At 39.1% G+C, this 17103-nt stretch overlaps 1 protein-coding gene across 7 annotated transcripts in view; it reads right to left on the bottom strand.

Moving 5' to 3' along the window:
- Window positions 1–17103, bottom strand: part of LOC148855649 (uncharacterized) — a 69596-nt gene that overhangs the window by 29966 nt on the left and 22527 nt on the right. For all 7 annotated transcript variants that reach the window (XR_016094800.1, XM_088940966.1, XM_088940967.1 and 4 more), the window contains exons 5-6: window positions 3109–4408; window positions 1160–1251 (exon numbers count right to left, since the gene is read on the bottom strand). Coding sequence is in view for 6 of the 7 variants with exons in the window: in XM_088940966.1 (XP_088797092.1) it covers window positions 1160–1251; window positions 3109–4408 (1392 nt within the window). In the remaining variant the exon portion in view is untranslated. The remainder of the gene's footprint in view (window positions 1–1159; window positions 1252–3108; window positions 4409–17103) is intronic.

Genomic DNA, 17103 nt, shown 5'->3' with positions numbered 1-17103 from the left:
GAGTGTTTACCTCTCCCTTTTTTCCATCCTTTGTAGTTTGTACTTGTTTCTACTTAATGAAATTGATTCTGTTCATGATCCAAAAAAATAATAGACGAAACATATCATTCAATTCATAATCATGCAAATTTCTTCTAAATCTCAAAGTAAATGCCCATCCTTTTCAATCTCATGGTGCTCTTCAAGAGATGTCTCCTTGTCCTCATTCCTCAATAATTTCGATAAAAACCAGGAGATTTCCTTGTGTGGCCTGTTGTTGGCTTGTTGCACAATTAATCCCTCAGAAAGATAACATTGGAACCTTCACCCATTTTCTGATTCCCTTGATGAAATGTGAATAGTGCTTCTAAATGCCTTTCCAAAGAGAACAACCATAAGAGCCAGCAGCAATGCCTGGTATTAAACTGCAATGATCTACCTCCATACTCCATAGGTTATTTGATTTTTTGCTGACAAACTAGAACTATTTTCCTAAAAGAGCAGAACATTCTAAGATGACAACTGAAATCGCCTGCTCATTTGGGAGGATATACCTCCCAAGAAACTAAAGGAAACTTCTAGTCATCCCTCCACAACTTCCACATAAAAATTCCTTGGGGTAAAACATGGTTAGAAACAATAACCATAGATACTCACTCCAAATCCATACCCTATGATGTCAGCCTCTCAATCCAACTTTCATAGATAACATATAAGATAGATTCATAACAATAAGCATGTCCCATCAGTTCATCTAAATGCTTGCTTAAGTTTTCTACAAGTGTCAAACATAACCATGGGTCAATGTGTCCAATCTTCCTAGTGCTGTTCGGAACTAAGTTTTCCAAAAACAACATTTAGCCTTTATTCATTCTTGAGTCCTTCATGAGTTGCAGTTATATTTCATGCTACAAACAACAAATCCTTCTTTCATTCTATCTTTTTTTTTTCCTTCGTTGGATGTTTTATCACATGGTTCTTCATAGTTAGGGTTAAGGCTGAGTTGAATCAAGTAAGGTGGGAAGTAATCACATTATTTAAGGGGAAATAAGAACTTAGTCAAGCTAAATTGCATCTGCATTGTCAACTAGAATGCAAGGGCAAAACATGCATAAATCAGAAAAGAGAGAACTTAAAATAAAATGCAAACAAAGATACACATGCATTCCACAGAGCTCACCTGACCAAATGATTTTAGAAGTGAACCACAGTCATTCAATGTGCAGTCCATTAAGTAAATCAGTGGAAGCTCATCCACATGTTTCACGTTATCTGCCACAGATCTAACCATAAATAAAAAAACAGACATACTTATAGGGAAACTAGCCTCCCTATTAAATTTGTTTCTCATTCCATTTCATCTTATATTTAAAGCAAAACACTTAAGCAGCATAACAACATTATAATAAACATTAAGAAAGGAATAAAACTAATCTTCTTAGTTACTCAACTTTTTTGATAGGCTTCTAAGTTACTCAAATTAGAATATCCTCATGCTTCAACAATAGAAAAGAAATGGGTAATTGACATCAACATACACCCATGTTTAGCAGGTGTTATTTTAAAAAATAATAACAATAATATAATAAATAGCAATAGCAACATAACAAATATACACATACATATATAGATATATTATATACATATACATTTGTATGTATATATGCATTCAAAACAATGAGATAGTAACAAACTCTCCACGAGAACCTAACTGTAGTTACAAGGAAACATGAAAGAACAAAAAAGAAAGAGTGTCAAATGTACCACCAGTGAATTCATCAAAATGGAAGGTGTTATTAAAACTAGTCATTTTGTTGAAATCATAAAAGATTTTTTGAAAATCTTTTCCTTAAAGAACAAATAGTGACTCAATGATTGGATGAATAGCTTACTATTCTCCATGTGATTCACTTACTAAGTCACTATAATTCAAAAAACGAAAAAGAAAAAAAAATGCACAAAGATAAAAGCATGCACTCAATCTAATTAAAGCATATTGAATCAAGAAAGATACAAGTCAAAATGGCAAGTCAGTGACATATGAATAGAAGAGAAGATAGCTAAAAGACTAAAAGGGAGGCAAAGAGATACCTATTTAAGCCTCTTATTCTTCCTTTTTTGACATTTTGCTATGAAATTTTTGAGTCTTTAATATGGAATCATACTTCTAAAATGGCAAGTCAGTGACATGAATAGAAGAGAAGATAGCTAAAAGACTAAAAGGGAGGCAAAGAGATATGCCTATTTAAGCCTCTTATGCTTCCTTTTTTGACATTTTTCTATGAAATATTTTAGTCTTTAATGTGGAATCATACTTCTAACAATTCATTTAGTTCCATAACAAATTCCATGTTTATTAGAAATTTTCTATAGTTTGATTAAATTTCCAAATATCTTAGTGAAATAACCAAAATATCTCCGAAATTTACCAATCTATTCATGCAAAACACACATCAATATTGGAATTACATAACATGTTGGTAACTTTTAGACTTTATATTTATAGTAATTCCAATAAGTATTATTTACAGTAAAATCACAATTTATTATTTTTAGTAATTTATGGACTCTCTACATTTAGCTTTAATATGATTAGTAACTGGTATTTAGAGTTATTTTAGAAGTTAATAGTACTTGTTTTAATATCCCTAAGGGTAAACTATTCTGTTGCCTTAAAATAGTTTGAAATTGTTTTGGGTCAGTTTCCTAGTTAAAATTGGAGTTGTTAGAAGGACCCACTAAATATTGTACTTCCTCAAAAGGACTAACAAGCAATCTAAATATATAACCTTGAACTTGATATGATGAAAGATTATGATAAAGTTGAACGGCACTTCCTAGATAAAATTATGGAAAAGATAATCTTTGGTATTCGTAATCGCCATGTGTATCAACTGTCTCACATCAATTCCCATGTGAGATTCATTTGACATCCCCATTGGTTAAGGCAGTAATAGAACTAAAAGCATATGAAATGTAGTCAATAAAGTAACTTAAGAGATATGTGGAAAAATTAGCATTTTCGAAATGAATAGAAAAATAACAAAGTTAATAGTAACATCAATACAGAAAAAGAAGAAAAGGAGCGCTATAGTTTTCAAGGCAGTAGAAGGCAGTAGAAGTGCATACCATTGATAAACACACAATGTCTTCTCATGGATCCACTCTTCAACATGTTCATGTAGCCCTTGAGGGATCGGTATACTTCACGAACAACCAGTTCCATTCTCTGGCAAAACCCACACCAACTATTGCTAAAAAGTACTAAAACATCCTTCTCCCAAGCATGATGAACATTTTCAGTGTCAGACAGGTTAGAACCTAAAACCATCTCAGGAAACGTATCAGCAGTAACTCGAGGGATTGCATCCACCTCATGGAACACCAGATTTACAAAAGGTGGATGTGTGGCCTCTCTTTCAACTTTGTCCAAAGATTCTGAATGTTGATATGGAGGAACACTTCCATTAAGAAACCCATACAGAAAATCAACTAGAGAATAATAGCTAAAAGCTGTCTCATCAGGAATAACATAATGTTGCTGTGAAATGGGATCCATTACTACCATTGAAGGAATCTTTGATCCTGCAGTCAGGCTTCTAAGCAACTGGTAACCACCATCAGAAAAGAAAAAGCATACCTTCAAACCTTGATGATGAACTACATCCTTCCCCAACTTCTCTATCCCCATGGAACTTTTATCCTCAGTCTGGCTATCATTTGCAATGCTCTGTTCATCATCTCTGATAAATTGGTCATATTTTGAAGGAATAGCTTCTTCAGTGCCGATCATCTCTTCATTGTATGGATGAGAAGGTTTGACATCAGCAATTACATCTTGTTCCTTGTTCTCTACACTAGTTGTAACTGCAGCATTCAGTAATTCAGTATCCATGTTCACACTACTTCTAATAATCTCCTGCCTAGGTTGTTCTGATGCAATTTGGTAAGATTGACTTGTTTCAGTCTGTGATGGCAACAGACCTGCAACTTTGACCTCAATATCATCAGACAGAAGTTGGAAACCTACCTCCTTGGCAAGAGAACTTAACTTCGCTTCCTTCTTCTGAAGCAGATATGCAAGGACATCATTAATAGACTTAATCTGCTCGTCTGCAACTATATTATTTAAAGCTACACTGTGACCCTCCTTGATAACCATAGCAGCCATATTGTCCTTGAGCTTGACAATTTTAGTAGCCGGAGCATATTGAGAAGCTTGGGCTGAGGACTTCAAAGGATTAACATTGTTTTCTCCGTCCATACAATTCATAAAATGATTGTGCAACATGAGTTCTCTAAGAGCATTAATAGCCTCCACACTTTCTCTTCTAGTATTTACTGATTCTGATGATCTATCCACAAAAAGAATCACCGATGGCCTATTTGCGGGTAGAGCAGGCTCAAGATTGTGGCCTTCACCTTCAAGCTAAATAATAAGAAAGGTGATGTCTTTGGATCCAGGTGGCAGGAGATATATTTTGTTACAAAGAAACATAATTCATGAAAATGACAAGCTTTAACAATGAAATTATAAAATAGCTCCATTATGGTACAAGATGTCAACCATGCAACACGCAGAAAGTTTCAACATGATAACATATCATGGCAGTTATTTAACAATAATGAGATATAAACAGATTGGCAGTAACTCACATGAATACATGGGAACAAAAAGTCGGTCAATAATTAGGTAGGCAAATCTAAAAGAGCAAAAACTTGTATAGTTCAGAAATAAACAGGTAGCAGAAGGGAAAATGGAATTTAGATGACAAGACTAATGATATGTGGCTGGAAATGGTCAACGGTATAAATAAAAGTAGCAAAAGACATTTCAGGAGAATCTAGAGGAAAATCAGCATTGTGTAATGCCCCTACTCTTTTATTGTAGAGTGAAATTAATGAGGGCATCACATTGTTCCTACATGTGCCTAGGAAATTTCAGAAATTTTTATGTATTTTTCTAGACTTTTGGTGTTATAGGGAAATAGGGGTATATTTTTCATTTTAAAATTATTGGATTGGTTGGACATTAGTCCAATACTGGTCTTAGGTTTGCCACATTTCTTGACATATTTGAGTAGTTGGCTTTCAGAATTAGAGTAATATTGTTTTCGATGGAAATTACACATAAAGGGGGAACCCTGCATTTTATATCTTTTGTTCTGGCTAACCAAAGTGTATACATATATAGAGGAATTCTAGTAAGCAAGTATACAATACTTTGGTTCTTCACCCTAAATATGGTTGGACCCATAAAAAGACAAAGTTGGAGATGACTTTTCAAGGGTCACACATTGTATGTAAGGCAAAGAAAACAAAGAGTTGCATCAACTTATTTACTAGCATTTCTCACATGAAAGAAAAAATTGTACTGCACAGTTTTTTAATGTTGAAGAAAATTTATTAAAAAACAAAAGTTGAAAATAAAGAGGAATACACAATGAACAAAGGTAGTGAAAAATAAAATATAATAATCCTATGCCACCCAGAGAAAATACCAAGAGGCCCACAAGCCTCAAACATACAGGAAATACCTAGACACATCTTCAACCATGACAACCAAAACAAATTACACAAGATTGCCAAAAGGTACCCTACAAACTAGACCTACCACCCACCTAACAAAACAAACAACCTGAAAAGGAAAAAATAGAACCACCCAAGAAAGAGATCTCTACCAAAAGCACCAAAAAGATGCTGACCCTTCAAAGGGAACCCACCCCCACACCTTAACATAAAACAAAAAATAAAGCTTGAATATTTTGCTCCCCTCCCCAGTCCCCCTAACTCCTCCTACCTCTCCACCTGGTTGGTCAGACTCTCAAAACAACTTTCACTGAACTGACCATCATTCTACAAACTCCACATCAACCTCCCTACTGTATTGCCACTCATTTAAAAGCTGCCCCCCCGGATCTTGTATTCTTTTTCTTTTTTTCTTTTTTTTTTTTTTGATTAACAAGCTGTCCCCCCATCTTCAGGGTCCCTTAGTTCAAGCATGCAAAAAAAAAAAAAAAAATCCATAAAACTTATCATTATCAAGTAAAAATACTACCTTTTGAAGAATAATGAAGAAAAGTTTTATGAAAATCAAAAGAACAAGTACAATCCAATCAGGTTTTAAACGACACACCAATACACCAGGCCAAACTAAAAAGATTCACATTACGGGCATGGATCTAAAGAAGATCCCAAAAGTTCTCTACAAAAACTGAAGTACTAATTTGCTCAAATTCTTGCAGAGAGAGAACACAGCTTATGATATGCTTTCTGACCAAAGCCACAATCACTCCAAAGCTCCTATCTTTATCCTCAAAAAGCCACCTGCTCCCCTCACACCACAAAGCCAAGCAAAAAGATCCACAGGCCCCAGCTATTTATTCAAACCAGTTTTTAAAAGGCGTGGGAAACATGCATCTGGTGGCGCGCCTCCAGGCGAGGAGCACCCAAAATGCCATGAGGCATATGCCAAGGTATTGATACCTCTGAGGCATATGCTTCATGCACCTCACACACACTTCATACAAAAAGACAGAAAAAAAAAAGAAAAGAAAAAGAGAAAAAAGAAAAGAAAGGGAAGAAAAACAAAAGGAAAGAAAGAAAGAGAAGAAAAAAAACCATGAAGAGAAAAGGGAAGGAAAGAGAAGGGGAAAGAAAGCTTAGGCATCTTCATTCTTCTTGACATAAAAGATTTTTATTAAAAATAAAGAAAATGAGATCCTCCTTCCTCATCCCCCGACTCTTAAGGAGGCTTATGGCTCTTACGTTCTGAACTACGTGTTATGCCTCTAGGTGGCTTATGCCTCTGTTTTTGGGAGGCTTGCACCTCTTACATTCTGAACCACCCCTCATGCCTCCAGGTAGTGTTGGAAAGCCTTGTGTCACAACTCCGCATTTTAAAACATTGGTCCAAAGTTCAAACCCACCACCTTCCATCCTAGTAATTTATTCTATTCTTCTCCATGAAACTTCTCCCTCCCCCTCAGTCCTTTTCTGAACAACCACCTTTACTTCAGCTCTTCAATTTCACTCCCCACCAAACCACTAGAAATCAGGAGCAAGCCAGACTGATAACAAATCCTGAATCCTTGTATTCCTCACTTCATAGACAACATAGGGAGTGTATCTTTGTTTCTCCAAATCACACTTCCAAGGAATCCCATAAACTGCCTCTAAAACTCACCTGAATAAATTACCATCACTGACCCATCCCTACAAACAACTCTCTCAAACCATTCATTACCCCAAATTATTACTAATTTTCAAGTTTTTGAATATCTCTTGTTTCTTCCTAAGAGGTTTCTAATGCAAAAGAAACTTCATTCCAAAGTCCCTATCCTGATCAAATTGTCATGGCTCAGAATGATAATCATCCATTCTCAAGTCCATAGTTTTCAAGGTGCCAAGCCAAAGGTAGGCAACAAGGCCCTCTTGTTGTTTAGTTGCCTAGACAGGTGCCTAGGTGATAGTTTTTTTTAAGAAAATCTTGAATCCTAGGTAATTCCCCTAGTGCATGGCAACCAGCAACCATTATTCGCTATTAATTATCAACAACCTTCACACTAAAACATAGAAAATCAACATATTTTTTGATTGATAACATGTAACTTCATTATTTGAAAAAAAGAGTTGGAGATATTTACAACAATGATAAGTGCCATGCACCCCGATCACGCCAAAGTGGTGGCTTCCCCCCCCCCCTTCTGATCCAACAAAGTGTTGGGAGTCATGTTAAATCAAGACCCATCATAGAAAACCAACATGTTCATGAGAAGATTAAAAGAAAAGTTTCAGAAAATATAGGGGTTGAGTCCCCCATTTTTGACCTAGGAAAAGAAAAACAGAAAGGGCAAGAAGAAGATTGAATTGGACAAAATTTTAAATTTTTCATTGCTTATTGGTTCAGGTTTTTAAGTCTTCAAGGATTCAAGACAACATAGATCACAACATGCGTATTGATCGAACCCCTTTTGAACCAGTCTCCTCCAAGTTATCATCCTCAAAACCCACCATTGAACCTCATTGCCCCACCTCCTATTCCACCTAATGACCTAACCTCATCCCATTTTTTGCACCCTTCAACACCTCTTCCTAACATTTCAGGCTTTTCCTTCTACCCCCCTCTTTGTCCTCTTTCATCCCTTCATCCCCTTCTGAACCAATCTCCCCCAAGTGATCATCCTCAAAATCCACCATCAAACCTCATTACCCCACCTCCTCTCCCACCTTATCCCCAATGTTTTAAAAGTGCAACACAAAAAAAAAAATGCAAAGGGCATTTTGCACCCAAGGCATGGTGCTCCTTTCTGAAGCAAGGCACAAAATGCAAAAAAAAAAAAAAAAAATCCTCAAAAAAATCAAAAAAAATGCCAAAAATTTTCAAAACAGCCAAAAAAATAAAATGTAAAACATAATATTAATTAAAAATTTAAAATAAATGTTTAAAAAAACCTATTTTTTATAGATAATAGGAAAGTATTGTATTAATGAGAAGGAGGGCAAGAAGCCCTCAATCATATACAAAAGAAGAGTGCCTTTGATATGCACAGATCATGTATAGAGAGAGATCTAAAAAACCAAAAGAAAAGAACTCAAAAAATGGACCACCACTGATCAAAAAAGGAACTATTGGGCACGTCCACAAAAAGCTTCGAGCACCTAGTCCAGCTCACAAGCAGCCTTTCCACTTTTCCTTGAACCACCCCCATTTCAATAGATTTAGACTCAAAAATCCTCTTGTTGCGCTCTTTCCACACCACCCAGAAAATTACAAAAGGCAGACACTTCCACAAGAATTGGCCTCTGTCTGAGAAGCAATTTAACCTCCAACCTAAGATTAGATCGGCCACAGATGCGGGAGAGACCCAAACCACTTGGAACAGCCTGAAGAAATGGCACCAGACCTGGTAGGTGTAGGGGCAGTGGATCAAAAGATGATGAATGGATTCAGAAGCTACTCCACAAAGGCTGCAAGTGGAATCCAACTCCATTCCGCATCTCAACAATTAATCAGCAGACTGAGCCTTGTCCTTAACAGCCAGCCAAACAAAGAATTTGATCTTCGAAGGGACCTGAACTTTCCAAAGCCAGAAATATGGAACCTGAACACCTCTGTCAGCAAAAGCTTTGTAGCAACAACTAATTGAGAATTGACCCTCCTTCCCGATCGTCGACAGCCTAAGACCCGTGGAGTTAGGATTGGGTTGGATAGCACTCATGCTGTTTAACAGCCCTCCTAAGAGATCCACTTCCCAATCTTTTAAATTCCTATGAAATCTGGGAGCCCACATCACCTGCCCACTAATCAGTTCATAAAAATCCTTACCAGCACCGTCCCTATTCACAGATAGCAAGAAAAGAGGTGGAACAATTATATCAGAGGAAGAACTGAACACCAAGCATCATTCCAAGAGGATACGTTGCTCCCATCCCCCACCTTAAAGGAGAAATGATGCTTAAGCAAAGGGAGACAAGCCATAATTCCTTTCCAAACACTAGTGTCGTAGTCCTGTTGTGGGGCAAGAGGTACCCAGTCCATCAGAGAACTGCCATATTTGCTCACACTGACCAACTGCCACAACCAAGTCATTTCTTCCCCATATCTCCACAGCTATTTACATAGAAGACCATCATTCAGCAATCACAACCTCCTGAAACCCAAACCTCCCAAAGCTTTTGAGGAGCAAGAAGAGCCCCACAAAACCAGGTGCAGCTTCTTTTCCCCATTGGGGCCATCCCATAAGAAGTCCCTCCTCAACTTCTCCAAAGCACTAGCAACCAAAGCAAGTAAAGAGAAAAGAGATAAAAAATAGGTAGACAGACTCAAGAGAACACTCTGAATTAGGACCACCTTCCCTCCTTTAGACAATAACTTTTTTCCACCCTGCCAGTTTCCTCTTGCAACACTCGACAACTAGATCCCAAACAGCAATGGACCTGTAATTCGCACCAAGAGGTAGGCCCAGATAAGTTGAGGGCAACAAGCCTACCCGACAACCTAAAGTAACAGCCAACTCTACAATTTGAGGGACCTCCCATATCAGAATGGTCTGACTTTTCCGCAAGATTTTCTTCAGACCTGACGTTGATTCGAAACAAATCAGTAAACACCTGAGGAACAACAAATCTGAATGAGAAGCTCTTGAGAAGATAAGAGTGTCATCCGCAAACTACAACAAGGTAATCGTCAGACCATTAGAACCTACTGAAAAACCTTCAATAAAGCCTCCCTCGACAAACTTGTTCACCAGCTAGCCTACCTAACAGTTCCATTACTAAAGTAAAAAGGAAAGGAGATAACGGGTCACCCTGACAAAGACCCCTTTCTCCTTCAAAGAAACCTTCCAATGCCCAATTAATGAGCACTGAATGCCAAGGAGTTGAGATACAGCCAAAATCCACTTCTTCCACACAACCCCAAACTCCATTCTTCTTAGCACATAGTCAACAAAAGGCCACTTGTACATGATTGTAAGCTTTCTCAAGGTCCAGTTTGCAAACCAAATCAGGTTCCCCTTGACACAACCTGCCAAACTCATCCCTTGCCAAGTCTCTCTTCCTTCGCTCCTCTTCCAACAAAGTACCAGAGGCTTCCTTTGCATCCAAATCTGAAATAGTGGCCAACATGGATGCCTTATGCTGGTTCAAGCAACCAAAGTCTTCAGCATTCCACACCTTGATCTTAGCTTTAAGTGCCCTAAGCTTTTGCTCAAAGTGAAGGGATTCATCAAAGCCAACCCACCACTCTTCACCCTATCAACGAAGCCAGGAACTTCAAAGAACATCAGTTCTAAACAAAAAGGATGAGGCTTTCAACATACCTCCCCAGATTGCAACAGCAACGGGACATGGTCGGAGGTGGGTCTTGGCAAAGCACACTGCACAATGTCAAAGAAAGCTTGCTCCCAATCAGAGTTAACAAGAAAATGATCCAACCTTGACAAAGAGAGGCTTGAACCAAATTAGCTCCAAGTGAAAATGGTACCCTAAAGAGGCAAGTCAATCAGCCCCAACCTGCTTACAAAATCCCCAAACACTGCCATGTCTGTTGAAACCTCCGTTTCACCCCTTTTCAAATGAGAACCTCGCAACATTGAAATCGCTGGCTAGGCACCAAGGAAGACTCCACCTTGTAAAAATGGCCTCCAATTCTTCCCAAAAAACACCCCGTTGGTCTGTCTGTAGGACCATAGGCCCCTGTAAAGAGCCACTCCAAACCTCCTTCAACAGTACTAAAGACCACCAACAGAGGGAAGATCCCTACACAAATGTCACGGGCAACAACCACACCTAGATTCCACAAAATTAGAATGCCCCCAGAAGTCCCTACCACCGGTCTTTCCACCCACTGACCATCACCACCACCCCACACTTCCCTACACAAATCTCTGGACCACCGTTCCTTCTTGGATTCTTGGAAAGTAACCACATCTGGATGCCATTTCGAAACCATTGCCTTCACAGAGCTCCTCTTTTCGGGTCCCCCCAACCCCCTAACATTCCAAGACATGATTCTCATCATCAACGATTAAGAGCACCCCTCGGCGCACCCTTGCACCTCTTCCTCCCCTCACCGAATCCCCCTACAAGGAGTTATACCATTCAAAGTCCATTCTAACCGCCTTTGCTCATGAACAAATTTAGGTTTCTACTTAATTAGGGCTTTGAGATCATCCTCCCCACCACTAGTGTTCCTCTTCTCAATTGCCAAGAACAAGGCTAAAACCTCTTCCTCCCTCCCTTCGAAAGACACACCAAGAAACCTTCCTATGTCAAGAATATGGTCCTAAACCCATTCACTTATGCTCACATCATCACTTCCTTCAGAACGGGTTTCCTCAATAGTCTCGTCATCAGCCCACCATAGCATCATGCTAGACTCCTCCATAGGCCTCTCTTCAACCATTGCCAGTGGAATCACCAACTCAACCCCCATGGTAAGGACTGAGAATCTTGGCCTACTATCGTTAACCTCTCAGCACCGTTGCTCTCCAAGGGAAGCAACTGAGGCACCACAACCTCCCCATAGCTTGTCCCACCCTTCTAAGAATCAGAGATAGGAACCTCTAAAGCCCCCTTTGTCCTATTATCTCAAATTAAAATACATAAGTATAACATGCAAAACATATTTAAAATGAAAAATTCTAAATAAAGTCAAACATAACATATAAAATATATTGAAGCACATAAAAATCTCAATCTCTTTATTTTTTTTCCCAATTGATTTACTTCAAATAGCTAGTGTCATGTAAAACATTATGCATTCTTGATGTTCACTTCACTCATTTATTGAAGCTTCGAAAACCCCTATTTTCTAATGGTGCTCATTCATTTAACCTAATAAAAGGTATTTTTAAAAAACAGCTAAAATTAAAAAATCTTTTTTACAAGGATCAAGAATTTAAGACTAGATTTGTTTGGGCATGCCTCAAGGGGCTTGGTCGGGAGACCACCATCCCAGCCACTTGACATAAAAAAGCAAAAAAAAAACCAACTAACTTTCAAATGGTTGTGTCTGGGCTGAAGTGCAAGGCGTACCAGGCGCACACCAGTGTTGCACCTAGGACATAGGTGAGGCACATACCCTAAAATGTGCCTCATCTGTGTGCCTAGGACAGCACGTCTTTTACAACACAACTTATCCCCATCAGCCCCTTTCTTAGCAATTTCGGCCTCAAAACCTTCCCACTCCCCCTCTTCTCTTTCTTCCTCCCTTTCCAAAACCCTTTTGTTAATCACACCATCTTCCCTTCCATTTGTTGAAACCGATTCATTTCCTTTCATGTTTCCATCAGCAACTTGTTGCAAATCGCCACCTTCAGGGGAAACTTGTATCCCTTTTTGACCACTTCTCTAACAACCTTATTTCTAGAAACTACGTACTGAAATAAGCTAAGCTGAAAATCTTCTTGTACTGACCACATGGTTTGGAGGAAGATACTTTTAGTAGAGCAAACGAGTTTTCTAATAGAGGAATGTAAAGGAGAAGTTTTGATGTTTGAAGAGGAAGGGAAGTTCATGACTCCATGGTTTTCCTGTCTCAAACCATTGCAGGTTGGATTAAAGGATTTGTTGAGGGAGCAATCCATGCGGTGACAAGACCGGCTGGAGGAGTGAGTTGAGAAGGGATGGAAAATTCTTTTCAATTGAGATGTCAATAATAAAGGATGTACTTTTTGAGGTTGTAGGAAGTGATGGAACATGGTAGGAAGCGGGTTATTTGTTTGCTAGAAGGAAGAATAGACAGGGATGGGCTGCAGTTGCTGAGGTGTTGCAGGAGTTAAAAGAAAAGTGTTGGCTGAAAAAAGTAAACCTGATGGTATTCAGGGTAGAGAAGAAGGTTCAGGATTCAGAGGATCAAAGGGGGAACAGGTGACATTTAGAGGAGCTAGTTATGTTCCAAGGCTCATGTTATCAGGATGCAAGGAAGATTGGAACAAAAAGATGATTGTGATAGCGAAGAAGAAAGTAAGTGATTGGAAGAGGATCCTTAATGATGTTATGAATAGAATTCCAACTGTGGAATCAGCTGTGCTTATCCCTTTCAATGATAGTAAAGTTGTGTTGGATTTAGGGAAGTTTAAGGCAGAGGTCATGAATGTTGGTGAAACGTTGAAAGGTTTGTTAACGGGGGCATACTGGACACATTCTTGCAATGAAATCTCAATCCCTGAGGGAAGTATGATTTTTAAGATGTTTGGACTACCTTTCAGTTAGAGGATGGATCACATCTTCAATGGTTTAGCAGCTATGTGTGGAGGAGTTTTAAAAGATTTTTATATTGTGGATCTTCATGTGGTAAATATCAAAATTACTGGTTCTAACCGGATAGGATGCCCCACTTGATTGATATCTTCGCTGTACGGAGATGGTGGAAGCTCTGGGTGGCATCAGAAGCTGAAGCATTTCTATGGCCTGGGAGAAAAGAGTTTGAAGATAGTGTCGGTAGGGTTTGGAGGAATCCATGTGGCATAAGCAGATCAGAAGGAATGGGGAAAGGGGGATATTGAAGGGGCCTTGGGTGTTAAAAGTTCGAGGCCAAATAAATCATCTGGTGTTTCTTCAAAAAAAAGGTTTGTATACTACTAATCTCAAGAAACAGGAGCTTGGAGAGAGAGAGAGTGAGAGAGAAGAAAAAGAAGAAGAAGAAGGCAAACAGGTGTTTTGGGAAAAGAAGGTCATTTACAACTGGTTGGGCCTGTTCTTATTCGCCCAACACGTGATTCTCTTGGAGAGCATGTGGGCATAAAAGATGGCAACAATATGGGCAGGAAACAAATAACTTTAAGCAGGAATATAATAGTGGGGTGGACCCAAGAGATTCGAGTCAATTAGAATTGGGCCGAAGGGTGAATCCATTAATGCAGTTGGTTTGGTCCAAGATTTAAAGTTTTCCTAGGTCGAGCTGATTGCAGGACACAATTTATTTAAGTCAAGTAGTTCGACTCTGAGGCAAGAAACGATGGAAGAAGTTGAGATCCCTGATGATTGATCAGGTGTTTCAAAGTCTGAAGAGTAATTGATATAGAAGGAGGTTATAGAAGAGGTGGTTTGTGATGCCAAAGGCTTCATCTAGAGAATGGAAAAATTCTTGCCTAAAAGTAAGGAGAACTCAACGACTACACAAAAGGATGATAGGGGTGAAAAGTGGTGTGTTGAAGAGAAAGGAAAGGCTCAGGTGGATTTTGAAGTTAGTTTTCTCCAACAAAAAAAGGGGAGGACAAGGAAGACAATTTGGATGCCACTAACAATAGGTGATATGTTTTGGAAGCAATTGAGGGAGAGGATTGGGGAGAGCAAAGAGTGGTAGTGAAAGAAGAGAATGGTGGAGAGGAAATTATGACTTTACTAGGAAGAGATGAAAATAGAATCGAAGAAGAGGGGAGAGCAATCAAGCAGATGAGGTAATTGGGGCTGTAGGGGCGAAGGAAATGAGAGATGCGGAAGAGTTAGTGGGAAAAAGAGAAGGAGATAAAGGTTTAGTAGAGGAGAATGGAGGGGAGAAAGATTGAGGGAGGGGAAAGAGAGGGTGAAGGGGGTAAGATTGGGGATGGGATTAGAACATACATAAGTATAGATATTTTTCCCTGGAAGAAAACAGAGAGGGGGGTCGAAAGAAGATTTAGGGGAGGATAGTGAATATGAACCGATGTTGGATGAAATCCATGAGGTAGAGAAGATTCGTGACTTCGAGAAAGTGGTGAATGGGGGAGTAGAAGTCAGCAAAATTCTGGGTCTATTTTCCTTAGGAGGGGAGGAGCTTGCGAAGGAAGTCTTCAGGTCTATGGAGGAAAGAATTGGGAAGAAAGAGAGTATTGTTGCTCCAGGGGTTCACAGCAATTCCAGTAACTCAATAATTCAAGAGAGAAAAGCGTCTGTTGAGGTTGCAGGGATCTTATCAAGAAGCCAAAAGAAGATTTTGAGGGGGCGGTGGGTTCAGATAGGGGTCAGAAGTCTGGGGGGAAGTTGGAAGAAGCTGAAGGAACTCCAAATACAATTAGAAGATTCAGAACTCAAAAGCATAGAAAAAGTCAGCAGAAGATCCCAGTTTCTAAGGTTTTTGCGTGGATAAAAAGGAGGTTTGTTTGGCATTGAGCCTAACAAGCTCGTCAAAAAGCCCAAAAGATCAATCAGAAGACAAGAAGATTTCTCTAAAAAAATGATAATAAGAGTTATTGATCGGGAGTCCCTTGTGGAGTTGGGTGCTTGGTTTGGGTCTCTGGTGTGGGTGTCGGTTTGCTTTTTGGTCTGGGTTTTGTTTCCGTTTGTTGTTCTTGTTTTCACTTTTTGTTTTTGGTTTTCTAAGGATTTTTTATGTAGTTGGGTTGGTTCTGTTTGTTTGTGTCTTTGTCTACTTCGTTTGGGTTCTCTTTAGGTTGTTGTTTCCTCCCGGGTGATTGCTTATCACCTTCCTTGTATCTTGTTTTTTGTTTAATAAAATTTTTTCTTTATCTTCAAAAAAAAAAAAACTTGATTCCACCACCAGCTTCATACCTGTCTGACATATTCTCATTCGCATCAGACTCAACATCCTTTTACCACACAAAACTGTCTACAAAGGCCGACAATTATTTAATTACCTTCTTCACTTGTTCTATTTTTCACTGCCTCCCCTGTTGAAGTTCCCCCATCTCTGAAGAAGACAAAGATAGACCCATTTAGGTTGATCAACTACCTTACCTCTTTCAACATTACATGCTCCATAAAGGAGTCATGTCACTCAATAGATTTAAGCCTAAAACAACTCGACCTAGCTGGCACCACTGGCATGCTTATTAACAGGGTCAAGCTTCCGATCTTCCATGGGCCCAATGACCATTCTATTATTTCTCCATACACCATCCGCCTTACCCTCCCCCACATGACCACTTGAGCTTTTTTTATCAGCAACACAGAAAAGATTCATTAATTCAAAAATCATGTAAAACAAGAAGTTGTGGGCAGACAAGAAGTCCAAAGTATCCCACTAATTACATCACAGCCCCAAACATAGCCCAGAGGACAATTCCTTTAATTACATCACAGCCCCAAAGGTAACCAATAAAGAAAATCCCACTAACTACAACATAGCCCAGAATATAGATTGTCTTTGAACTCCTTGCTTAGCTAGACCATCAGACATGTAGTTAGCTGACCTTCAAATCCATCTTATTTGAATCATCATGCCTTTAGAAGCCTGCTTGAAGTGCCTGAGCTCATTTCTTAGCTGCCAAGTTATCCCCCCCCCCCCTTCTTCAGCCAGTTCACCACAATTTTTGAGTCCCCTTCAACAATCAACCTGTGAATCCCCATTTCTTTAGCTTTTTCAACACCATATACTGCTGCCTTCATTTCTGAGCTCACCACATTCCCATGTTGAATAGGACCTGAGAATATGGCTAACATATTTCCATTCTCTTTCCTTATTACCCTACCAATGCCCGACGGGCCCGGATTTCCCAAACAGTTGCCATCAAAATTTAGTTTCTTCCACCCAGCATCCAGAGGGTACCAGAATTCAGTTACAACAGATCTTCTAGATGCAGTATTTGCTATTGTTTCCCATGATCTGAAAGTCTTCTGTCTTAAAATCAGCAAACAATTTTAGTGTTTTCACCCAGTGTGCCACCCTTTGAGTTATCA

This window comes from Nelumbo lutea, chromosome 4, assembly GCF_056320005.1.
Source record: "Nelumbo lutea isolate HS-2025 chromosome 4, American lotus-T2T, whole genome shotgun sequence".
Lineage (NCBI taxonomy): Eukaryota > Viridiplantae > Streptophyta > Magnoliopsida > Proteales > Nelumbonaceae > Nelumbo > Nelumbo lutea.
Note: the sequence above shows the minus strand (reverse complement) of the source record. Positions and strands in the feature narration are given on the sequence as shown.